This window comes from Gopherus flavomarginatus, chromosome 8, assembly GCF_025201925.1.
Source record: "Gopherus flavomarginatus isolate rGopFla2 chromosome 8, rGopFla2.mat.asm, whole genome shotgun sequence".
Classification (NCBI taxonomy): Eukaryota; Metazoa; Chordata; order Testudines; family Testudinidae; genus Gopherus; species Gopherus flavomarginatus.
In genome coordinates this window covers 82,741,597-82,767,584 of record NC_066624.1, presented here as the reverse complement: position 1 = coordinate 82,767,584, position 25,988 = coordinate 82,741,597, and the positions used below count along the sequence as shown (strand labels likewise).

The 25,988-nt window shown below is 41.5% G+C and overlaps 1 protein-coding gene across 1 annotated transcript in view; it reads left to right on the top strand.

The window, feature by feature from the left end:
* The window catches only part of SLC9A9 (solute carrier family 9 member A9), a 364,826-nt gene that overhangs the window by 195,540 nt on the left and 143,298 nt on the right, over nucleotides 1-25,988 (top strand). Inside the window, exons 10-12 of the mRNA XM_050965939.1 lie at nucleotides 9,083-9,196; nucleotides 10,715-10,826; nucleotides 19,271-19,424. Of these exons, the coding sequence (XP_050821896.1) occupies nucleotides 9,083-9,196; nucleotides 10,715-10,826; nucleotides 19,271-19,424 (380 nt within the window). The remainder of the gene's footprint in view (nucleotides 1-9,082; nucleotides 9,197-10,714; nucleotides 10,827-19,270; nucleotides 19,425-25,988) is intronic.

The following is a 25,988-nucleotide window of genomic DNA, read 5'->3' as shown; positions in this document are numbered from 1 at the left end:
CTGCAGCCCCCTTTGTTCTGTTCCACCTCCTTATATAGCTTTGGAACAAGGCGGGAATCTTTTGTCTTTCTGGGTCCCCAGCCATCCTTCTACATGGAGAAGCACCAGGTTTAAGATGGATTACAGTACCAGGTGACATGGTCACATGTCCCATGAGACTCCAAGCCTCCATTCTTCCTGGCCTGACTCACAGGAAGTCTTGCAAGTGAACAGAGCCATTTACAACCAATTGTCCTAGTTGATGGGAGCCATCAAGATTCCAAACCACCATTAATAGTCCACACTTTGCATAATTACAATAGGACCTCAGGGTTATATTTCATATGTCTAGTTTCAGGTACAAGAATGATACATTTATATAAATAGGATGAACACACTGAGTAGATTATAAGCTTTGTAATGATACCTTACAAGAGACCTTTTGCATGAAGCATATTCCAGTTGCATTATATTCACACTCATTAGCATATTTTCATAAAATCATATGGAGTGCAACGTCACAGGTGTATCTTCAAAATGTTGACTTCCAGAGGAGTATTTGCATCCCCCTCAGTCAAGATACTTATGAGGAAATCCACTTTACACATAATGTTCTAAAAAGACCTTTGAACTCCCTAATACCTTCCAGAGGTTGCATTAATCTTCTCTTCCTGCTAAAGATGTCCCATGCAATCTCACAATAGAACACAGACATTTGCATTTCTAATACAATGTACCGCAAGGGTATTAACTCTAATTCAATAAGGTTTAGGTTAATTCAATAAGCTTCATTCTGGATATTACAGGATATTGTCAGTCTGCCACAGCTCTCAGCTATCAGTCTATGGCCTGACCGAACCCCAGCCATTTCCCTCTGGCTTGCTGCACCAACTGCCTGCCCCAAGTGGCTAACTTCTCAAAAGACATACCCTTCCGGATGTCTAAAAACATAATATTATAATTAAAACCCTAGTTTTAATGATGTCATAATTATGTTGTGGTTTTGTTATTACTGTTGTCTGTTAATATATAGTTTGTTTCTAATTTCAAATGTATAAAAGGAGTGTTTTAACCCTACTCATCATCATCTTCTGCTCACAAGGGGCTTCCATTACAATAATTGTCCCCGTCAGTTAGTGAAACAGCATTAAAGTCTGTCACTACTTCGGATAGTTCCAAGATAATGCCAAAATATGCTCATTCCACTGCTACAACAAGCCTTTGGCTGGTCAATGGATTTTCCTTTAAATCCATCTAAGGTAGTTATTAGTTACTGTCCATCTAGTCAAACAGGTTCACCTTTAGATTCTGAAGTGAGTAACTAATTCAATAAAATATAAGAACAACAAAATTATTTTCAAAAGTTAGTTAACAATATGATTAGGATTGTCAAACTGATTCAGTTAAAATATAAAACCAGCCCAAACTTCCACCTCATCTATCCCATACAAACCACTTTTAGAAATTCAGAACAGGCTTAGTTTTTTAACTGTTTGATCTCTCAGTTCTTCATTGAGTTGGGTTTGGGACTGGAATTAGAAGAACTGAAAACCCCAGTGAAAGTTTCCCTGGATGACATTCTCATGCAGTACCAGAAATCTCAGCACAGAGCAAGAGATTTAGAGCAGTCTCGGAGAGGGTTAAATTAGCCACCCAGTTTTAGATGTATTTCCCTCTCCTCATTATTATGTTGCTCTCTTCCACTACACCAAAATCCTGGTTCTTTGGGGTTCATTTATCAGTCAATATGATACAAAAAGAGAAAAGAAATGTGACTTTTTCATTTGTGTCATATGTACAGACCTAAGGAAAGGCACTGGTGTTTCACTTTGCCTAATATATATTAGTCACTTTGTTTATACTACATTAGGTCATTCAACCTAATGCAGGTAGAAATGTAGGCCTCTCACTTGGGTCTAAACTCATAAGGTGCTTTTGTGCTTCCAGTATTTACTTGATTACTTTCAGAATTTGCAACGGTACTATTCAAGTGGTCCTAGTTCATCTTCTTTCTCCTCATTATTGTTAAGGTAGTCTGGAAAGGAGAAAAAAATGTTATTCTGCCATTCCTTCCCTCCCACTTCTTTATGAGAGTTAAAGAAAGCCTGACAGAGTGTATTTCATTAGCACTTTTTATTACCTTACCAACATCAGGAATAGAAAATCTTGTCTTAACTGGTTTCACTAGGGAACTCCGTAGAGGACTAGAAAGCTGGAGTGGGATCTCTCAGCCCTCAGTTTTAGGGCATTTGAAGTTTTTCTTCAAAGTGTTTGTCGGGTTTTTTACTGTTCATTTTTGGAATGAGAGGAAACTTCATCTTTGCAGTCACTGTACTTTCAGTATTATTTGTCCTGTACCAAAGTGCCTAGGAACCTGAAGTGCCTAGAGTCCGGGACAGGCACTTCTATCAAATAGTTATAAATTGAAATAATTCAGTCAATCAGGAATGAAATAATCAGGCTCCCTAGAACTCTTGATTCAAATGCCAGCAGGGTTGACTCAGCCTCTCATCTCAGTATCATACACTTTACTTTCTGGTCTTTTGGGTGGCACCTTAAAATGCTAGGACCATTCTTTTCAAAACTTGGGTGCCTAAATCGAGGTGCCAGAGTCCATATTCAGGCACCTAAACAGGAGTGACAAGTAACTTTTTCAGAAATGCTAAGATACTACTCTCCACGACTACCCTGGGAGCTGCAATTGCTCAGGACCTCTGAAAATCAAGCCACATACTGAGGGATTTAAATAAAAATGTAAGTGCCTAACTTCAGACAATCCCAGCTGAAAATTTTGCTTTTAACATCCTTTCTGCTCTGCAAGAGCATTCAAGGTCCCATGGCTTTTCAAATGGAAGTAGGGGGTTACCTTGATGTCCGTGGCCAAAGTATCCTCTCCCGTTATGAGGGACCAGTGTGCCGTGTGCCAGTTGTGCACCTAGCTGCCTTCATCCTCCATTTCACTGGTGCTGTGTGAATTGATGGGGGATGAACAGCACTGTAAAAATTCAAAATATTATTGGCTGTTCCTCTACCTTCCTGTTGCTCCTGTGTCTCTTTTCTTTTCTTTTTTCCCCCCTTCCTGCTACTTCCTCACCATGTGTTAGGAATCCTCTAAAACTCTGCTCCAGGAGAGGAAGAAAGTTAGTTGCACTGTGCATAAACATGATAGGGCTTAAATCCTGGCCATATTGAAATCAAAACACCCATTGACATCCGTACTGCTGACTTTTCATTCCAGGATTTTAAATACCTTAGATGGTGAGAGTCTAACTCTCTTGGGTTTGTTTTAAAGTTTGTTCCTAAATAAACTGGGAAATTAAAATCAGCACCATATTAAAAAAACAAAGGCCTATCTTCTCATTTAAATTCTCATTATTTATAGGGCTGTCAAGCGATTAAAAAAATGATACAAATGTTTAGCATCTCTGGCATGTAAATACCTCGCAACTGCAGCTACACAAGTGCCATGCAAATGCCTGTTCTCACTTTCAGGTGACATTGTAAATAAGAAGCAGGCAACGGTATCGCCAGTAAATGTAAACAAACTTGTTTGTCTTAGTGATTGGCTGAACAAGAAGTAGGTCTGAGTGGACTTATAGGCTCTAAAGTTTTACATTGTTTTGATTTTGAGTGCAGTTATGTAACAACAACAAAAATCTACATTTGTAAGTTGCACTTTCACAACAAAGAGATTGCACTACAGTACTTGTATGGAGTACTGTGAATTGAAAAATACTATTTATTTTATCATTTTTACAGTGCAAATATTTGTAATAAAAATAATATAAAGTGAGTACTGTACACTTTGTATTCTGTGTTGTATAGAAATCAATAGATTTGAAAATGCAGAAAAACATGCAAAAATATTTAATACATTTCAATTGATATTCTATTGTTTAACTGTGCGATTTATTGTGATTAATTTTTTAAACGTAATTTTTTTTTAGTTAATTGCATGAGTTAAGTGCGATTAATCAACAGCCTTAGTTATTTATGCATGATTCTTACTGCTAAGCAGCTTACCCTAGAAATGAAGAGTTTTACACTACTATGTTGTAAGGATTCATTATTCTTTACTTTTTGCCCCATAGTATCAAGGTTTGCAGGCTATGGCTTCAAATTCAAATCTGCTTTCTGTGATTTTGAAGCCTCTAATTGAAAGAGAATAAGTAAAGTGATTAGAATGTAATAGAGGTATTCCAGAAACCTACAAAAATGGTAGTACTCTTTATTCACTGTATTTTAATTTAAAACAGTCAGACATAAGTAACAAAGAGTCCTGTGGCACCTTTTAGACAAACAGACGTATTGGAGCACAAGCTTTCATTAGTGAATACCCACTTTGTCAGTCACGTGGGATAAGTAGTTTTCATCAACTATTGATTTATCAGTATCCTTAATTTCATGATAGCTTGTTTTAATTAAATAACATTCAAATGTCATAAATTGTATATCTCTCTCTTAACATTGACTGCAGGAGTTTTTAAAGGCTCTCTCGCACCTTCAAATCTCTCATGATACTCAGTACAATCAATATTGTTCCCCTGGTTGATGCTGGATTATTGAAGGGCTTTCTGTCCTACTTTGATGTCATGCAGAAGTGTAGACCCTTGAGATTTAACCCATAGAGAGCTGGCATTTTTCCAAATAGCTAGCTACATCAATGCAACAAGAGAATGCTTACTGGTACCTACAATACTTGGGGGTTAATATAGAATGTTTAAGAATTTAATGGAGAACTACTTTTTATGGCATAAAGGAAATAATATTGGTAGGGAAAATTTTTATGCTCAATCTCTGTTAACATTCATGGTTTACAAAGGCTCATCAGAAAAAAAAAAGGGTGCACAGAATGCACTTCCATGACAGAAACAGTTTAAACACACAGGAGAGTGCTATCTATTGCTAGACTGCTTATTCATTTTAAACACGTAACTTCAAACAATCACTTTTTTAAAGCTGTCTTTCCTGGGAAGTCTCATTGGCCTGAAGGATGTCCAGACAGAGCCTGGTTTACCGAACTAAAGCTTAAATCAGATGTGCAAGCTGCTGATGCACTGCTGCTATTGTAATTTACTATTCAATAAAAAACGTTGGCATCCTGGGTTTAATTCTGCTGTAAGATACGCTGGAGTTATTTCAAATTTTACATGAGTGATTTATTGGGGTTGTTACCTTTATATCTGTAAAATCTCTTTAACAGGTCTATAAATTTTGCAGAAAGGTAAGTGTGGGAGATTGTAAACTAGATGTTTTGATCTAATGCAGAGAAAATGTGTTGTTTCTACCAGGTATCTTCATTACATTGAAATGAGCCCAAGTATAATTATGTGGTAACCTCAAGGAAAGTGCTGATGTTTTACAAGCACTTTCTTAAGGGCTAATTTGGTTTATACTGTGGGGAAGAAAAAATGTATGCGCAGTTCTTTGAGGATGACTTCATTTGAACCAACTAATTCCTGCAAACACAATAATGCCCTGGACTCTGATCCTGAATGCACTTACACTTGCATAATGTTACTCACCTGAGTCATCCCTTTGATATCAAAGTGGCTAGTCAGACAAGCAAAGTTAGGCATGTGCATACTCATAGGATCAGGACCTTAGTGCTCAATGAGCAGAGAAATTTTGAAAAGGGCCACTCTTGGAAACAGCCTAGATGTAGGCACATGATCATGGGTGCTCAAACAAAAAGGGGTATTTTCAAAGCTAACTCTGGCTGATGCTGCGGTTCTTAAAATTTGCTGGAGGTCCCTCAGTGTGCAAGGAGATTACAAACTTATGCAGAAGATGACCACTAGGGTTGCCACCTTTCTAATTGCTGGTAACTGGACCCCCAAAGGCCCCACACTCTTCGCCTCTTCCCCCAAGGCCCTGCCCCCTGTTGCTCGCTCCTCTCCCCTTTTTCTCCCATTGCTCGCTGGATCGTCTCCACCTCTCTCCCTCCCACCAGCTGGGCTCCCTCTGCTCCGGGGCTGGGACAGGAGCTATTGCACCCTGACAAGCAGCCTGCCTGCAGCTAGGAGATAGCCCTGGCTGAGCAGGGGCTGATGCAGGTTAATGACCTGTGTCCTACCCTCCCTGCCCCTCACGGTAACCAGACTTTTGGTGTCCGGTCAGTACATCTAACCGGACACTGCCAGGTTCCCTTTTTGACCAGACTTTCCAGTTGAAAACTGGGCACCTGGCAACCCTAATGAGTACAGGGTAATGAAATGTTCTAAATCTTTCTGCTTTTGTATGATTTAGTTTCTGCCGCCTTCTGGTCCCCATTTCAAGATGTCATCAATACACCCCACCTCTAAGATAGCTGCATACACAGCCGCTATCCTTTCACATGGGATCTAGGCCAGTTCCACACAGAACAAGAACTCCTCCGGTTTCAGATGTGAAGAAAAGCTCCTTATCTAGAATAGGGATGAAGATGGGGAATGGGGGAGCATGGATTCCACACGCTCTGTATAACTCCTATGGAGAGTGCTCTTTGAGATCTGTATTCAGTTGTGGCAGGAGAGGAATGTGAAGCATATAGTTATAGTGGGTGGGAAAGTGTGGCTGCACAGATGCTGGATGGGATAAAGTTAGTATGTACCATGCTCTTTCTGGGCACCCTCCAGGCCAATGAGATGTACCAGAAAAGACTGCTTTAAAAGTGATTGTTTAAAGTTGTTTAAAAAAAATAAGCAGCCTAGTAAAAGACAGCACTCTCCTGTGTGTTTAAACTGTTTCCACCATGAAAACACATCCTACCATTGCAAGCTGTCAGACTTGACAGATAATTGGCCTGATTTTTATCATTGTTTATTACTAAATAGTATATAGGACCATGGTGCTTTACAGGGATGCAAGAAGAGGCTGAGGAAAGGCCAGGGTGAAGACAATGTGAGTACGTTGTGACATGGGATGCTAACAGACACAGTAAAGGGCCACATGGATTTCTTTAAAGCTGCCCATAATATCATAGCTCCTAAAGTACCTTGAATCAGGGAGAAACATAGTGGATGTTGTCAGGAAAGGAGGTGAGGTCATAGCAGAAAGCCTGACAGATGTCATGGAACTGAGTGGAAAATGAATCCTGAACTGTCTCCAGACAAGCAGCCTTGGACTGAACAAAGAGGGTTGGAAATAAGAGGTGAGAGGTCAGAGAGATTTAGGCTGGTAAGAACCTTGAGGGCAACAGTGAGGAGCTTGAATTTAAACTGGAAGGCAAGTGGGAAGGAATTTTAGGAGGTGTTGAACTGATCTGGTTTTAGCAAAGCCTATTTGCCTTCATAAAAATATAGGACAATGGAGTGGCTGATGGGAGTTTGGTTACCACATAAAGGTTAATTTAACTTCAGAAATCATGTTTGTCAAATACAGCAATAATTGATCATTTGTCTTTAAACTCTAAATGGTTTTTAGCAAACAGGGAGTGCAAGTATCATTGCATTGAAACACAAGGCTGCCCTCCTCTCATCCCAACAGCTAAGCTAAATTTCAGAATATGAATCCTGTGATGAAGTTCATAAATAAAATATCAGGGAAAATAAGGTACATAACAGAGATCTTTCCCAAAGAGAAGCAGAATCATATCCCCCAAAGAAATGAAAGAATAAAGGTAAATAAAAGTGATGGGTCTGGGCCATAGAGTTTTGCTATGGATCCAAACTCTTCCAGTGCCTGGGGTTGTTTGGACTCACAGTTTAGATTTGGCCCCATCTCCAGTTTTTTGCTATTGAAATTCATTCTGACCAAAGCACAGAGGTTTCTCATTGTCATATTACAAGATGTGTTCTCTATTATATGGGCGTGACAATATTTGCTTGAATGATGCAGCACTGAATATGGAACACAGAATGTGTGCTCAATATAATTGATGGCACTGCCACTGCATGCAAAACTATCTTGCATCATGGCACTGCATTATATGGGTCTTTAGTGCCAATATTTGTTTTAAATTGTTTTGCCTTTGTTAGTCCTCACTGACTGGGTAGTTGTTATTTATTTTTAGCCCCACAAACATATTACAAAAAACACATAAATCCCAACGAAGCTGTAAAGAGTAACGTATCCATAGTAATCTTAGTAGAGTGGATTTATATATGCTTGTATGCAGCATTTACAAACTTAGGCCCTGATTCTTCATTGGATTTGCTAGCACTGACTCCCAAGCCCACAGTGAGTCCCACTGGCCTCAGTAGGTTTCTGCACTGAAGAAGACGAGTGTGTAAAGTTCTCTGCTTCTGTACTCTGTTGTTGCTTTGGGGATACTGTCTATAGTTTCTCCAGGTATGGAAGCAGACTGAAGATTTATGTTTTATATTTTCCCTTTAAAGCTAATTGTCTCCTGATGCTATCAGGACCATCCCCTCAAGACAAATAGATTTATTGGTCTGTTTCACAGAAGAAACCCTGTTATAACAATTAAATTATTTGCCATTCTTGTGTAACGTGTTTAAATGATTCCTTAAATAGATTGGTTTGAAATGAGAATTTGACTGCTGTGTCCAAATGGTCCAATTTACAAGACTCTTGAGGTTTTATCATAGATAATCTTTTTTTTTTAGTTCATCTTAAAAAATAACACTTCTGTCTGAAATTTTATTGCCACAAGTAATACCTATGATTGCTATAACTGAATGAGATTAGGGAGAAAGTTGTGTGCGTGTGCATGCGTGCACACATTTGACTGCACTTTATGTATAGTCAGTTTCACTGTATTCACTTGAATAGTCAAGGGCCCAATTCAGTTCCCATTGAAGCCAGTGTAAAATGAAGTGTCGTGCTTCCATTGCCTTCAGTGGAGTCGGACTGAGACTTCAGTTAGCCAGTTTTTCCTTGTTTGCGTGGGACTTTCATATGGCAATGAAGGGGAGGAAAACGTAAAAATACAAGAAAAGTTCATTGTAAAATTACAACCATTGCCACGGAAACTCAGCAAATAGTGTAATAACAAACTATTTTCATAGTTTAGTGAAACTCTTCAGAAAGACTGGATTTCAAGTTGTCAGTGTCCCTGTAATCTAATGTACCTGTTTTCCAAGTTAATGTAGACTCTGACAAACACCAGCCAGTTACAGACACAAGTCATAATAATGGTTTTTGTTTCTCTTTGTTTCAGTTGTTCGAGTTCATGAATTTCTTGGCTGAGAATGTCATCTTCTGTTACATGGGGCTTGCGCTATTCACATTCCAAAATCATATATTTAATGCTCTCTTTATATTTGGGGCATTTGTATCCTTTGCTTTTGGAATCTTCAACAATGACTATTTGGGATGAAAAAAATTAAAATAAACGAAAGTCTTTTTAAAATGCCAAAAAAAAATTCTTTGTAGTTCAAATTGAAGAGGAAGGCAGGCAATTGGCTTTGTTTTAATATGTACATTTCAGTAACTCTCTTAACGGACCTAAGGAGATGATTTGTTGGCATGCACTGTAACATTTTGCAGACCTGTTGCAATGTGCAAAGATTAAGGCAAATCTCTTTTTTCTTATATTCTTTTTACATACATGGAACTACCACTGATGTTGATGTCATATAGGCCAAGACATGGAGGTTTTGCCCTTAGTTCTTTCATGTTTCCTCAGTGCTAGGTACCAGTCTGGAACGCCACACAATGACTCCTTTCTGCCCCCCCACCCCCGAACAAAAGCCCTTTGCTTGTCACTTTTTGATGAATTGCAGTAACTTCACAAGCAGGGACTTTAGTGCTTGTTTGATTGCGTTCATTTTTATATTTAACTTCCAAATTGATATTAAAAGCCAAATTATGACTCCCCTCATACAGATTATTTTAGAGGGCAGAAAGGCCTCAAGGAGTCTGGTAGCCCTATAACTACACAGAGGCAAGTATAATATGACTGCCCCGAACCTAAGCAATGGAGAACTGCTACAGCTGACAGCAGCAAAGAGACTATGACCAATGATGCCCTCTTGTTGTGGGCCAAGAAGCTGGTGCAAGGCTATGCTAGATTGACATACAGGGGCTATGTGATCTACAAGTGTAGTAACTGCTGTTGATGTGTGTGCTCTCCCAAGCCCCCAATGGCACTGTGCCTGCCCCTGGACTCTGCAGGCATAATATTTCCAGACACTCAGGTGCATCACCTCCTCTTTCATCCACAGCATGTCTCAGGCTCTTAAAGCCATAAGTGAGCCCTAGGATTCACAAGGTGGGGTAGGAAGGAACCTCTTTATAGCAAGGTTTCTATATAGAATTAGTTATGATTTTTTGGTCCTGATTTTTCTAAAATAGCTATTCAAGAAACACAGAAGGATAATATAAAAATCCCTTTCTAAAGTCTACAAAAGAAAAAAAAGAAAGAGGTGAAGGTAAAGATACAGCCCACATGAACTGTGAGGAAATAAGAGTGTAATCATGCCCAAAAGTACATCTATCCTTCCAAAATTGCCGTTGAAGGAGATAATGCCATTTCTGTTGGAATAATTTATGGTGTGCATTTTACTGAAGGGTTGAAGATGTAGTCATATGTGATGAGTCAATGCACAGTGAGTGAAGTGACATATAGGATAAGGAGCTCAAAACTAAGATGTTTGGAGACAGCCAAACTCTGCCCTTGCATGGGTTCATAATGAAAATGTGGCTGGATATCTAAAGTCATGCTCAGACATTTAATATTGTGTTTATTCTAACTTCATGTTCAAGATATTCACCTGGAGAAAGTTTGTTAGCTCAGTTTTCCTGTTTCTCCCCCACCATTTTCCTCAGCATCTCACATTTAACAATATAGGTGGCAATTTTCATAGCAAGAGCATGTAACATATACCCACTTTCTTTCATTCTGAATTTGGGTCGAAAACAAAAGATTCCCAGGAACTTTCAACACATGATGATGTTTTCAGGTAAGTGCCACTGTACTTTTGTATCTACATTTTCTAACACCTGACATAGAATAAAGACAGAGAAAGTTATTTTCTGGCAAGGAGACAAAAGGTCTAGATATGCACGGCAGGCTGAGCCAAAGCCCACTGAAGTCAACGGACAGACTTTGGATAGTTCCAGGATCATTTAGGTGCTTGTGTGTAAATGTGTATTAATGACTTTAGTTATCTATAGATCAGAATAATGTTAGAAACCCATTGCTTAGGTGACCCATCTCAAAACTCATTGTCCATCCTTTCCTATTTTGGGAATATTTTGTTCCAGTATTAGCCACCCAAACTACTCCTGGTAGCATGCTTATGTTACACGCAAGGAAATTAATTTCCTGTACTGTAGCTTTCTGAAGGTGGTTGGTATTCATAGATACCCACTCACCAATCATGTGGCCTCCCACAACTCTCCCTAACTGAAAGATCATTTTTACTCTGAAGAGTGACTGAAAATAACAGCTTTTTATTCAATAGGCCTGCTCCTTCTACGGATTCAGTCTGATATCTGATTGCTTTACTTACTAAACTAAAGTTGTACTGATTTTAATTCCTATTAGTACTGCAGAACCAAAGCAGCTCTGGAGAGGGTGCTGAATTCTATTCTAATTTGTGCATCATCCACAAATTTGTTAAATCCCAACTGCAATCTCTTTATTCCCAGACATACATGAGGCAGAAGTATCACAGCTTGACTCTTGGATTCTAGGGAAGGTTTGTAGGATTGGCAGTTAGAACAAAAAAAAATTTTCCATTTGTTAAATGAGCTCATTTGACCATTGAGGGAGATGAATATGGAACCCACAGAGCCATTTTTGCAAAGTTGCTTTCCAGAGTGAAACCATACCCCAGGCAAGTTTCTGAAACGTTCTTCCAAAGCAGGGAGGAAGTCAGAGCCACTGTCTTCCTTTTTCTCATATAAATTTTATTGCATGAATTTTGCTTGGTCAGCCCTGGATATAAAGTGTTCTACTTGTCCACAAAACAGAACAGAAGTAGCTATAATGCGCACTTCCCCATACTTCTCCATCCATCGGTCTCATTTCTGACTTGAAAGAACTGCGCCTTTAGTGTCAGCTCTTCTCAATTTAACTCAAGGAACTCATGAGAGGAACTGTAATGAATTCTGCAAAGCCTCGTAAACCAGAGAGTAGATACAGGAGACTTATTTTTTTTAAACCGCTTACCACCAAATTTATCCAGACTTTATAATGGAGTATACACAGTGCCGGCTCCAGTGTTTTTGCCACCCCAAGCAGCAGGGGGCAAAAAAATAAATGAAGCCGCGATCGGTACTTCTACCGCTGCCACTGAGAGACCCGCTGCCGAAGAGCCAGACGTGCTGCCCCTTTCCGTTGGCCGCCCCAAGCACCTACTTGCTGTGCTGGTGCTTGGAGCCGGCCCTGAGTATGCCACACTGGGCTGGAAGAGCTTAAATAACAATCCTGGGTCCAGCTTGCCCTGTCCTCCAGTCCTGCAGAGCATGTTCCAACTGGGCAGGGTTGAAAAGGGAGCAACCCACGTGAGAAGGGAGAGGCTGAGAAGGACAGACCTACCCTGAGGATCCTGGCAGATGGGCAGGAGAAGCCTCTCTGAGGGAGTAGGACTATATGTTAAGCCTGGTTGGGGTTGACAGTTTGGTTTATTTTCCTTTTACCTTGTTTGGGACCAGAAACTGAGGGAAGAAAACAATGGTCGAAAGTGACCCAGTTGTAACTGCCTATCTTTTTCCAAGATCTCTATTCATCTCTAGCTGTGCTTTCCTGTTTTTCCCAATCTGTGATTTAGCCAGTGGGATGCTCTCTGCAAAGGTGTATAGTTCTAGCTTCTTCTGATCTTTAATCTTATTTATTTTGTTTCCTTTTCTGTACCTAATTCCCTTACCTGAAATAAACAAACAGAAAATAACAAACCAGTAACCGCTTTGTCTGTTCTCCAGCTACCACACTTAAAACTCACTACCAGTACCTCAAAGCAATCAGCTGCGCACAGATCCTGCTTGGCTACGCCACTGTGATGGGTTGGATCACAGAAACCCCCTTGAGAGCTGCCAACTGTTGTGCCAAGACTACCTCTGCTCCTTTTTTCCCTGCCAGCTCAGGACTCCAGCACCCTGTCTTGCTGAGCCAGACACTCCCATCTGCTCCAACAAAGACCCAGGGTCTGAATTACTTACCCGAAAGCTGCAGGTTTACCTGAAAACAGCTCACAGAAGTGTGCTTATCTTTAGCACTCAGATGCCCAACTCTCAATGGGGTCTAAACCCAAATAAATCCATTTTATCCTGTATAAAGCTTATGCAGGGTAAACTCATAAATTGTTCTATGACACTGATAGAGAGATATGCACAGTTGTTTGCTCCCCCGGTATTAATACATACTCTGAGTTAATTAATAAGTAAAAAGTGAATTTATTAAATACAGAAAGTAGGATTTAAGTGGTTCCAAGTAGTAACAGACAGAATAAAGTAAGTCAGCAAGCAAAATAAAACAAAATGTGCAAATCTATGTCTAATCAAACTGAATACAGATAATCTCACCCTCAGAGATGTTTCAGTAAGTTTTTTCTCAGACTGGACACCTTCCAGGCCTGGGCACAATTCTTTCCCCTGGTACAGCTTTTGTCCCAGCTCAGGTGGTAGCTAGGGGATTGTTCATGGTGGCTCCTCTCCCCCTTTGTTCTCTTCCACCCTTTATATAATCTTTTGCATAAGGCGGGAATCTTTTTGTCCCTCTCTAAGTAACCACCCCCTCCTTCTCAATGGAAAGACACCAGGTTAAAGATGGATTACAGTTCAGGTGACATGATCACATGTCACTGCAAGACTTCATTGTCCACTTGTCAGCACACAGGTATACAAGAAGACTTACAGGTAAAACACAGCCATTTGCAAACAATGGTCCCAGTTAATGGGAATAATCAAGATTCCAAACCATCATTAATGGCTCCCACTTTACATAATTATAGTAGGGTCTCAGAGTTATATTTCATATTTCTAGTTTCAGATACAAGAGTGATACATTTATACAAATAGGATGATTACACTGAGTAGATTATAAGCTTTATAATGATACCATATTCCAGTTACATTATATTCACTTATTATTAAATTTTTATAAAACCATATAGACTGCACAACGTCTTTGGAGAGTTCCTTCCACTGAGCTTTATCACAGGGAGGGGGTGATACACCCTATTGAATGTTTGAGCTGTGAGAAGTAAAACCACTTAGAAGGGAGCTGAGAAAGATCCTCCTTTCAATAAACTCTGTGTGCGTCTGTGCATGTGTGTGTGTGTCTGAAATAGCTTAATTCTGACTATCTGTTAAGTATTAAGCTTCTTCTTACAAAAAGAGAGGTATCTTAGCAAACGTTTTGCCAACATAAGTGCTAGTGTAGACATAGCCTTAATCATTTGAATTGCTGAAGTGTTTTCTAAATGGAAGTTGCTTGAAAAGATGATTTGTTTATAGAGTGGAGACATTACACACAGCTGTGAAAGCTTTCACCAAGGTACAGAACAAATAACTCACTGCAGCTCTGACTGGCTCCTAACTGATAGACAAAGAAGCTTTCATTCCATAAGTGCTAATTAGACTTCTTTAGAAGCAAACCGAAGTAGCTAAAATACTGAATAAAACATAAAAAGCTGTTGTCCTTAACTAAACAAGAATTGCTCAAGAATTGCAGCTATTACAAGAGATGTGACTTTTAGTCCCATTACTGACTTCTCCCTAGGACAGGGATGGGAAAACTTTTTGACCCAAGGGCCACATCTGGGTGGGGAAATTGCATGCAGGGCCGTGAATGTAGGGCTGGGGGAGGGGGTTGGAGTGTGGGAAGGAGTGCAGTGTGCAGGAAGGGGCTCAGGGCAAAGGGTTGGGGCAGAAGAGGAGTGTGGGGTATACAAGGGGGCTCAGGGAAGGGGGTTGGGGTGAAGGAGGGGGTTCAGAGTGCGGGAGGCTTGGAGTAGGGGTGCAGGGAGGGGTGCAGGGAGGAGTGCAGGAGGGGCTCAGGGCAAGCAGTTGTGGTGCAGGAGGGTTCGGGGTGCAGGCTCCAGTCCAACACCGCTTACCTGGAGTGGGTCCAGGCTTGCAGCAGCGCGCACCGGGGCCAGGGCAGGCTCCCTGGCTGCCCTGGCCCCACACTGCACCACTCCCAGAAGAGGCCGGCACCGCGTCCCTGCAGTCCTTGGGGGAGGGGAGGGTGACAGAGGGCTTCATGCGCTGCCATCACCTGTGGATACCTCCCCTGAAGCTCCCATTAGCCATGGTTCCCTGTTCCCGACCAATGGGAGCCATGAGGGGCAGTGCCGCAGGGACGTGATGCCGGCTGCTTCCAGGAGCGGCGCGGGGCTCGCTACACCATAGGGGTGGCAATCCCGTGGGCTGGATCCAAAGCCCTGATGGGCCGGATCCGGCCCGCAGGCCATAGTTTGCCCACCTCTGCCCTATGAGTTAGTACACAAGCTGTTTGTGGACAGAAACATGTTATGAGCAAGGTTCCACCAGAGTTTCTGAAGCAGTACTGAACACACTCTGCTCCTGCCTACTCATGGAGTTAAACCATCATCTACATCCATTGCTGAGAGTATCATTGTTATCAAAGGTTGAGCCTGGGATTTTCAAAAGTGCTCAGTATTGGCCTAATTGCTCACTGATGTCAATGAGGGATTTTCCTTTGACTTCAGTAGGAGCAAAGTGAGGTCAACCATGATTGCTTTCAAAAGTCTCACCCTAAATTTTCTCGAGTAGACAAAGTTCCAATTTTCTTCCTACTTCTCTGCCCTCTCACTCCTTCTTCTGTGACCACATAAACTATGTTGCCTGACATGGCCAGGAGCTACATGCTAATCAGTCATAATCATTACAACTTGATTATAGACTCAATACAATTAAACAGCAAAAAACATTGCAATATTTAAGATTGCTATCCTCACAGCTCATGAAATCTCTGAACTAAATGTGTAGAGGTCAGATATGCCACTGTATATAAACATCTTTAACTCTATTCCTGTATCCCTGTCTGGCCTTACATCTCTCTCACTCCCCTGAGATCGTAACCAATGTGGACTACAAATTCCCACAAAGCACCATGCATGTGCTGCCTACAGCTCATAGACCCAATCATAGACTATCCTCCTGCTCACCCACCCATTCATTATGCTAAGCATCTTACTCTTCATATCCAGACCAGCTATTTGGCCCTCCTCTATCCCATCTGTGTTCCTTGATGAGAGGATCTGTTACAAGGTTCTCTACTCTTTTCCTTGTGGCTCACCTGAGGATTAGCTATCGACCAGCCTCCTCTTACTGTTGTTCACCCTTTGCATGTTTCTTTCTCTCTCTGGACTTGGCTGCTGCTGCTTCTTCTTTGTGATGTAGCCCTCAGTCCAGGTCATTATAGTTTTCCCTTTCTGGGATATCAAAGTTTCTCCATACAAACTATCTCTGTTAGTCTTCTAGTTCACTGCTAAGACTGCCACTTTCCTAGTGGCGGGAGGAACACAGGCCTGCCCACTACTCCAGATTCCAGTTCAGAGACCCCTGAATCCATGGCCAAGTCTGCACTGTCCCAAGCCTGGCTGTTATTTCCCTGAGCTGTTTCCTACTCCACCATCTCTCTGGGTATACCCGTCCCTCAGGGCCAGGTTCACAGAGCATCTACTTTCCCTCTGGGTTTTCTCTTTTTCCCTCTCTAAGCCCAGTGAGTGAGTGCAGCCTCCTTCGGCCCTCACTGCATGGCATTATGTGAGCTGGGCCTGTTTCTGCTCAGCTGGACTCCATCCTTAATCAGGGATTGCTTATCAAGCCTAGTTCTCCTCCAGGTGTGGTCTAACTGATTAATGAATCCCTTCTGAGCCTCATTGACCCTTTCAATGCTAGTGTGGGATGAACACCCCATCACACAACTATAACATATCGCATCTTGTTTTCCATACACAGACAACAGAGACCAGAAACAACTTTCCCCTATCCATTGTTCCACTAGGAGGCAAAATGCCCTAGTCTACCCCATTTCCCCATAGTACATGTACTGAAAATCCCACTGTACTGGACCTTCTTTGTTCTGTTTTCTACTGTAAGTCAGAGACCCCACTTTCCACATATATACCATAGATTCATCTTTCTCACACACTCTCTCTCTTTCTTGTGTGCACACATTCACGTGCATGCGCGCGCACACACACACACACACACACACACACACTCACTCCTTGTTCTGCAAAGCTTTGGAGTATCTCAGGTTTCCCATTTCTCCTTCTCCTGCATAGACTTTCTAAATTACCAATTGGGCCCACCAGGGGCATGTGCAGAAATTTAACGTTGACCCCTTTTGGGGGGACACATTCTGTGCCTCCCTGCCCCAGGTCTGGCAGGAGCTAGCTCTTCCCTTCCTCCTACTTCCCACCCCCTGCTCCAGAAGGAGCTCGCTCTTCCCTCCCTTCCTCCATCCCCCTCCTAGACTAAGGGAACCAGTTCTGCATATAATATTCCATATGCTGTTGCATTAGGGCTATGGAGAGCAGCTCCCTAGTTTTACATGAGGTCTTTTGTGTTGGTGTTCAACTGGTGACACTCTTCCCAGTGAGTCAATAATAAACCAACACCCAGATATGGTGTATAGGGTAGATAAAAAGTAAAAACAAGCACTCCCAAGAGCCAGAGATGTTAAATCTGGTGTCACTGACTAATTTCAATTGAGATTATTCCATTTTGTGATGCTTCTGCTTTTGATTTGATACAGAATCCTTCATTTGCTGTACAAAATGCTACGTACTGTTGCTGTATGCTGTTAAATGGCTTCCATGTTCTACTCCAAAGATAACTACATTTCTGCAGTGGGTGAAATGTTCGCCATATAAACCTTACCCACCTTGCAAAGGTGATTGATGTGAGGCTTAATTTGTTAATATTTGCAAAGTGCTTTGTGTCCTTCACAGGAATTGTATTCATTTAAATATTTTCTTTGCATTTTCCCCATTGATTATTCGTTTTTCAAGAAAAATACAAAAAAGATTAAAGATAACAGGAAAGCATTAGGGAAGTTCAAAGTAGTTCTATTATGCAGCCACGAATAGTGCTTTAGTTCTTGTTTTTTTGTCTTTTGTAATGTATCATACTATGAGGACCTTTTTGTTTGCTTATTACACCCTAGGGGGCTTTTTTCAACTCAGCTGTTTCCCCCAATTTGTATCTTTTGCTATTTATTCAGTCTCTATAGGTGGATAAATTTTACATTTATTGTAACATTTCAAGTGCCATGCTATATAATAGTTTTAAAACAGCATTTATTCTGCATCTTCTATTACCAGCATTTAAATCTTTCTCTAAAAACTACTTATAGTCTTTATTGCTTGTGCTTGTTCTTAGCATAAAAATGATTTTTAAAATATTATATTTCACTTGGCCACTAACAAGAAATGTCCTAATGGACCACATTCTGATAACTATTACTTAATTCCATCAATGGGACTACACAAAGGATTACAGTGCTACTTAACATGAATAAAGGTGTCACAGTCTGGCTGTTGGAGATTATTCCTGACATAAAGAACTACATGGATATAAAACAAATGTCTGATTAGTCTGAAAATATCAGAATGGTTTCATTGTGAAAATCTGCAAAGCTGACTGTGTGTGTGAAACACCATCAGATCAATTAAATGTGATTCAGTGTCTGTTACTGAAAGGCTCACAGTCTATTTGTCTGTAGTGTTTACAACTTTAATATATAATTTCTGCTTTTTTGTTTGTTTGAAATATGAGGCCATGGTCAAAAAATGTTTTTTTATCACTTGAGAAATTTTAAATGGGGGGAGGGCTTCCCTCTGGTAACACAAACAGCTTTTCTTTTCTCCTTTTTTTCCTTTTATTTTTTAATTTGAACAGCGATTTCCCGATATCTAATTCCTCATTGAAGACTAGTTGCTTTGACATGTTTGCAGGAATTTGCTTTACAAGTAGTTGTGTTATAGACATGTACACAAACAGAATTCTCCAGCCGAAGTAAGTTCATCAGAATCTCGGGAGGCCAGGGTGCTGGAATTAGAGGTGCTACTGCACCCCCTGGTTTGAAGTGGTTTCCATCAGATACAGGGTTGATAGTTTTGCTCAATGGCTTCCAGCACCCCTACTATACAAATTATTCCAACACCACTGCTGGAGGCAGCAACATTTCATTCCCTGTAGCAACATGAATCTTCAGGCCAGATGTCCTTATTTGGGCAGAAGACACCAGCACGGTGGAAGCTATTGTAGCAGCCGTGGATGAAATGAACATTCTGTTTCTCCCCCATTGATATTTAGGCCCATTTGTTTAGGTTTTTCACAAAGAATAGGCCTGGGGCTGGAAAGAGTGAAATGGTTTTATGTCCAAGCATATTAAGTTGCCATGCATGTCTCTTTTCTCTCCCAGGTTTACGTGGTGCAATAGCGTTTGCACTGGCTATTCGGGACACAGAATCTCAATCCAAACAAATGATGTTTACCACAACGCTGCTTATTGTGTTTTTCACAGTCTGGGTTTTTGGTGGGGGCACCACGCCGATGCTTGCATGGCTTCAGATCAGGTTAGTGTTATCTGACAATTATTTAATACTGTAAAATAATAGGATGGCTATGGCCAACCTCTGGACTTTTCATTGTTCTCAGTAGAGATGGTTACAAACCACAAAGCTTGGATCTGGCTCTGAAAGTCTCCAAACTTCAACAAGGTATGGCTCTAATGCTCTCCTTCAGATCCATCCGATAGGGATGGGTCCAAGCCACCAAGGACAAAGTGCTGGGGGGTTGAGGGAAAGAGAGAGTTGGTCCAAATGTCTAATTCAAGCCTATCTCTGATTCTTAGAGATGTGTTTTTCTACTGTTCTTTAAACTCACTATTATCATTAAATGCTGACAAAGTGTGCTTGGTACTATATGAGATTAAAAGATACAGATAGAAAAACAGTTCCTGCCCTAATCAAAAACTTGTTCACAAAAATGCCAAACATGATTTCAATGCTTATCAAAGCCCCTTCCTGGAAACTTACATAGCCATGCTAGTGACACAGACGGGCAGATAGCAAAATGTATGCAAGAAATGTGCTCACCTGGGTTGTTAGGGGACAATGGCAGAATCTCTTGGAAATGTGCGCACACATATACACACACGCTGTTATGTCAACATCAGGAAGAAGGAAATCATAATTTTATGTATTTAAGTTTGTTTAATTTCTAATTGCAAAAGAAGGGATATTTAGTCAGAAATGTGATATGCACTTTGATTGAATGCTAATGAGCATTTTATATAATGGGTACAGCATATTTGCTATTTCTATTTGGAGCTCATTTCAAGAAATGGGATGGCTTAAGTGTGATGGACCAAATCCTCTCTTCAGTTTCTCTCATGCAATCCTATCCCTAAATGGGCTTCACAGGTGTGGCTGAGGACAGCCTTTAGCCCAGTACATATTATGACATACCTCTCACTATTTCCTCTGGTCACCTTTGATTCTTTGGCGTCAAAATTGAGGGAGACTATGTATGAGCTGATTGCTAAGCACAGTGCGTTCCTTCTCAGAGGTTGTCGTGCTCCTCAAAGCTCTGACAGGGAAAAACAGAGAGACATCCGTGTGCTATGGGAGACGCAAGTACATTGTGCCATAAGGCAGAATAGGCAAAATTTTAAATTATTCTTAAGAGGAGTGCTCAGTGGTGACCAGCTCTGTGTAAGGAGGTTTAATATCCACTGTCTTTCAATTCCTGTTGTCTCTCATTTCTATAAAATGCCAGCAAACACTTCTGTGGTTAATTCTAGCGTGAGCTGGTGTAAGGGCAGGGGTGTCTCCCTGGCATGCCCTCTGTGGTCAAGCACCATGCTGCAGGTGAGCCCTTGCTTCAGCTTCCCCTTACTCAAGGTATAAATAAGTCCAAAGAGGCCTTTCTATTATTTATTTAACAGAAAAGACCAACACAAAAAGCTTCAATTATCTACTGCACTGGAAACTCTCCACCCCTGGCTTAACCAGTCTTATGTCTCGCCCCACCTGCCTGGAACTTGGGCCTGTGCTGGGCATTCCGCTGGAAGCCAGTCTTCCCCGACCAGTCTTTCACTCTTCACTGAGCCAGTGGTCATCCCCTAGTAGCTCCCCAGGCCCCTCACCCACTTTATTCTCTTGAGCTGCTCTGGTCCCTTGCCTGGGAGCACTTTCTCTTTAGGCTTGTTCCTGCTCTCCATGAACCTCTGCTCTCCTGGGAGACACCACTGGGAGTAGCTTCCTACCCAGCCCCCCCACAGTAGATCCTCTCTCCTCAGGTGGCTTCCTCTGTTCTGGGGCTTCCTGAGTGAGCCCTTATCAGCCTGTATTAGGCCCAGGTACTCCTTGCCTAATTAACTGTCAGCCAGCTACTTGGGCAATTAACTATCCACTGGTGCAGGAGTGGCCAACCAGAGCCACATGCGACTCTTCGGAAGTTAATAAGTGGCTCTTTGTATAGGCACGGACTCTGGGGCTGGAGCTACAGGCACCAACTTTCCAATGTGCCGGGGGGTGCTTACTGCTTAACCCCTGGCTCTGCCACAGGCCATGCCCTCACTGCACACTTTCCCACCCCCTCCCCTGAGCCTGCTATACCCTCTCTCCTCCCCCGAGCCTCCTGCACACCACGAAACAGCTGATCGGGAGGTGCAGGAAGGGATCGGGAGGTGCTGGGGTGGGGAGCTGATGTGGGGCTGCTGACGTATTATTGTGGCTCTTTGGCAATGTACATTGGTAAATTCTGTCAAGTATCAGAGGGGTACCCGTGTTAGTCTGGATCTGTAAAAAGCAACAAAGATTCCTATGGCACCTTATAGATTAACAGATGTATTGGAGCATGAGCTTTTGTGGGTGAATACCCACTTTGTCAGATGCATGGTAAATTCTGGTTTCTTCTCAGGCTCAGGTTGGCCACCCCTGCTGTACAGAATGTTGTATCCATACATGTTCCATTCTCGACCTTCTCTTTACCTCATTTTACATTCCAGGTTTATTTTGTGCATTGATATCTTCTCCATTGTAAAGGTGTTCCCTCTGACCTGAGCTAATACAGACATTCTGTCTCTTAGCTTATTGACCAATTTACCTAACTTCATTAACACAGACATTCTGTTCCCATCTCCATTTCGATTCTGCTGATCCATTTAACTCCATAATCCTGTCTCCCAAGACAGGAGGCCTCACTCATGTCTAATTACTAATAATCAAGCCAGGTCTACATTTAGCTGAGCCTGTCACAGGTAGGCTGGATGCTTGGATCCCACCCACCCAAAAGGCCAGTTCCTGTAACTGCTGGGTTGTTTTTTTGTTTGTTTTAACTGAGAACCCATGAATGGAGGGTATTTTTGTTCATCTTGAGGGAGTTGTTACATAAGCTACCTGAAATGACCTGTTTATAGTCTGTGTATAGATCAAGAGCACAGAGAAGGCTGTAATCTTCCTCTGGTTGTAGTTATGAATACAGTTTTGGACACCAGAGGGACAAACAACAATCACAGTTTTCTGTTGTTAGTCAGGAACATGCTGTTGGTTGTGCTTCTACTTAGATAATTCTCAACCAAGGATATGTCTACAGTTTGAGCTGGGGGTGTGATTTCCATCTTGAGGAGACATAGCATGCTAAAAATAGAGTGTAGCTGTGACAGGAAGGACTAGCTACTACAAATACATGCCTAGCATCTCGGATAGCTATGTACTCAAGGTACTAGCCCCTCCCGCTGCTCAGACTGCTGTGACAACTTCTATTTTTAGCATGCTAGCTTGATAAAAGCTAGCTTGAGTGTGTCATCTCGAGCTGGGAATCACAGCCCACTTCGAATTGTAGACATATCCTAAGTGAGAAGGACTCCTGCCCTTGGAAGTAGATTTAAGAAGTTCAGGGATGGGTCCAGATTACTTCCAGGCTCCCTCTTATAAAATAGGTTGGTAGCAGTAGCAGAACAAGAGGTGAGATATTATGGTCAACATTTTCAAAGGGGAGCCACTGATTCTGAGGGTCCCAATTCATAGGTAACTGTAACAGGGTGCTGGCTAGGAGATCCAAGCCAGGTCCCTGTTAGCCCAGCTCCACTTAAAAAGGGGATTAGTTAGGACTGGCCAGGAAGGCTACACCCTAATCAGATGAGAGGATGCACCTGGGGGCCTGAGTGCCCAGCCTGCTATATAAAGCTGGCTGGGAGGAAGCCAAGGGGAGAGAGACAGGAAAGGGAGGAGCAAGGAGAGCTAGATCCCTCCTGGCAGGAGGTCTGTAAGATATGTAAATAGTGCGTGGTGCGGATAGGCATGAACAATAAAAGAGTATTGGTGCATGTACTTTGAGCAGTCTCCGACTAAGTTTGTGGAGGGGCCAGGAGAAGGCACTGCTACAGTAACCAAGCTTTATCCACCTTAAAGCCTGCTCTGCCAACTGCAGTAATTCATAAGTAGAGGTTACCATATGAATTGCAAATATTACCTGAAATTCTTTATTCATCTCCTCCAGCCTCTTTATTTGTGCAGCAGTCAGCCAATGATTTGTTACGTAATGAGTTTGCTCCTTTATTGTGTGAGTTTTTAAATGAATTCATGTTGGTGGATAGCTATGAGAGGGATGGGTGGGCAGTGAGAGAAGAGAGGTGAAAAGGAAAGTGGGGGGAAGTATGTTTAATTTTTTTAATACAATGTAATATCAATTTATATGGATGTGGAGAGATTGGGGAGGGTCCAGAGAAGAGCAACAAGAATGGTTGAAGGTCTTGAGAGCATGGCCTGTGGGGGAGGGCTGAGGGAACTGGGTTTGTTTGGTTTGGAGGGGAGAAGACTGAGAGGGGACATGATGGCGGTTTTCGGGTGTCTAGGGGGGTGTCATTGGGAGGAGGGAGAAGACTTGTTCACCTTGGCCTCCAATGATAGAACAAGAAGCAGTGGGCTTGGGCTGCAGCAGGGGAGATTTGGGTTGGACATTGGGAGGAAGTTCCTAGCTGTCAGGGTGGTTGGATGCTGGAGTGGATTGCCTAGGGAAGTTGTGGAATCTCCATCTCTGGAGGTATTTAAGAGTAAGTTAGATAAATGTCTGTCAGGGATGGTCTAGACAGTATTTGGTCCTGCCATGAGGGCAGGGGACTGGACTCGATGACCTCTCGAGGTCCCTTCCAGTCCTAGAGTCTATGAGTCTATATAGAGATATATTTGGTGTTTTGTAAAACAACTTTTAGTGAGGTTCTAATGCCATTTCTGAGTTCTGATTATTTCATAATCCATTCAGGACTTTCTGCCATAACTTATAATGTCACCAAATAAAACCTTGGTGGCATTATCGTCTTGTAATTCACAGTTGCTTGTCATTTATTCTATATATAGTGTATGCTTTGCTTGTTTACAGAGTAATGTCTGATTAACAAACCTTCATGTCAGACTGTTGCTGTAAAATATCAGCTGAAGATAACTAAATGGGAGCCTTAATAAAGAGGCACAGATAAAAGCTTGCAGACAAAATCAGGACTAGCATACAAATATACTGTATAAACATAAAATGCTGGCATCCATATATAGTATGTGAGCTTTGTATTTCCTCGATACTTTGATTTTTTTTTTTTAATTCTCTCATCTCCTACAATGTCAGCCAAGTTCATTGCAATTTAGATATACACCTTAGGTGTCTGGCAGACTTGCTGTTGTTTCATTTTTACTCAGCAAAAAAGTTGTTACATAACCCTACCTCAGATTAAAGCAAGTGGCAGCAAAAACTGGGGCTGATAAGGAATATCCAGATTCAATCTTGTGAAGTGAAACATTGCTTAAGATCAAGAGAAAAATATAATGGTTACACATCAATTTCCCAGGACAAGTTTAGAACTCTAGATACCTACCCTCATTTAGTTTCTTGGAACTTTGAAGGGCAGCTTCTCATGTGCCCTCACTGATATAAGCAGTCCCATTAATTTCAATCAGTCAAGACCATCCATGAGAGTAAAGGTCTTCAGGGTCCTAAGTTAGTGGCTGATAGTAGATTTTAGCTAATCATGTTAGTAAATGTGAGTATCTTCCTGCTCATCCCGCCCTCATTAGCTCTTTCAACTCCTGTCCTTTCCTTAATGAAACATCAGAACCACTGAAGTTGGATAGTAACTGTCCAGGAAAAGATGCTTCCGCCCAGGACCCCTGATTTCAATGGGAATTAGGTACCTAAGTACTTTTGAGGATCTGGGCCTGTGTTTCTAAATTGATTTGTTTAATAAAATAATTTAGTCTAGTAACTAAGGCTAGGATTTTCAGAGGAGCTTAAAGGAGTTAGGTGCACAATTCCCATTGAATTTCTTGACTGCATCAACTTCACAGCTAAAGAGAGAGAATTATGTAGGAATTTTATATTTAAAGAAGAATGTGGTTTTGATGTCCTTGATTTCTCTGCCTAATGAATATTTTGAATCAATTTCACATTTATTGAACTTTAACTGGCTTATCTATACATGATTAAATAGTTACCCCCCCTGGGGAGTTCAAGCTGTGATCACTGAGGTTAGTTGGATTAATTGGATCTTATCCTTATCCATGTAAATATTCCTCTGCACATATAGCCAAGTGGGACAGGCCAATAGCTTAGCAGCATTGCTCCAGTCAGTGGCTCAGGGGATTCAGCTCTTTCCTTTCCCAGGCTGATTGAGTCTAGCCAGGTCACAGAGCGGTTGTGCTTGAGTTTAGACATGTTGAAGAGAAACTAACCTAGGTGCAGGTAAACAATAATCTGTTACCTGATGATATTAAAAATAAGCAAAAATATTTTGTTTTACATTTATCATAAAGTCTGTTTACTGTACAAATAATGTACTTCCAAAAGCTTCCCATTGTATGCTCTGATCTCTTCCCTCTCCTGCACATCATGGTGTGCTGTAATTATTTATTGGGTTATCTGTCTAATTTACATTGTAAAATTGTCAGTGCAGCGACCATGACTTCTTGTATATCTGACAGGGCCATGCAAACTAATGGCAGTATATAAATAATAATCTCTGTGAAAGGCAATATGTTTCAGTTATATCGAGCAGTCATCCACCTCTCCCTAGGTAGGGAACTTTGATCATATTTATTTTACTAGAGTTCAGTCTTCTGTAAATATAGCCTGTCACTCCCTTCTTT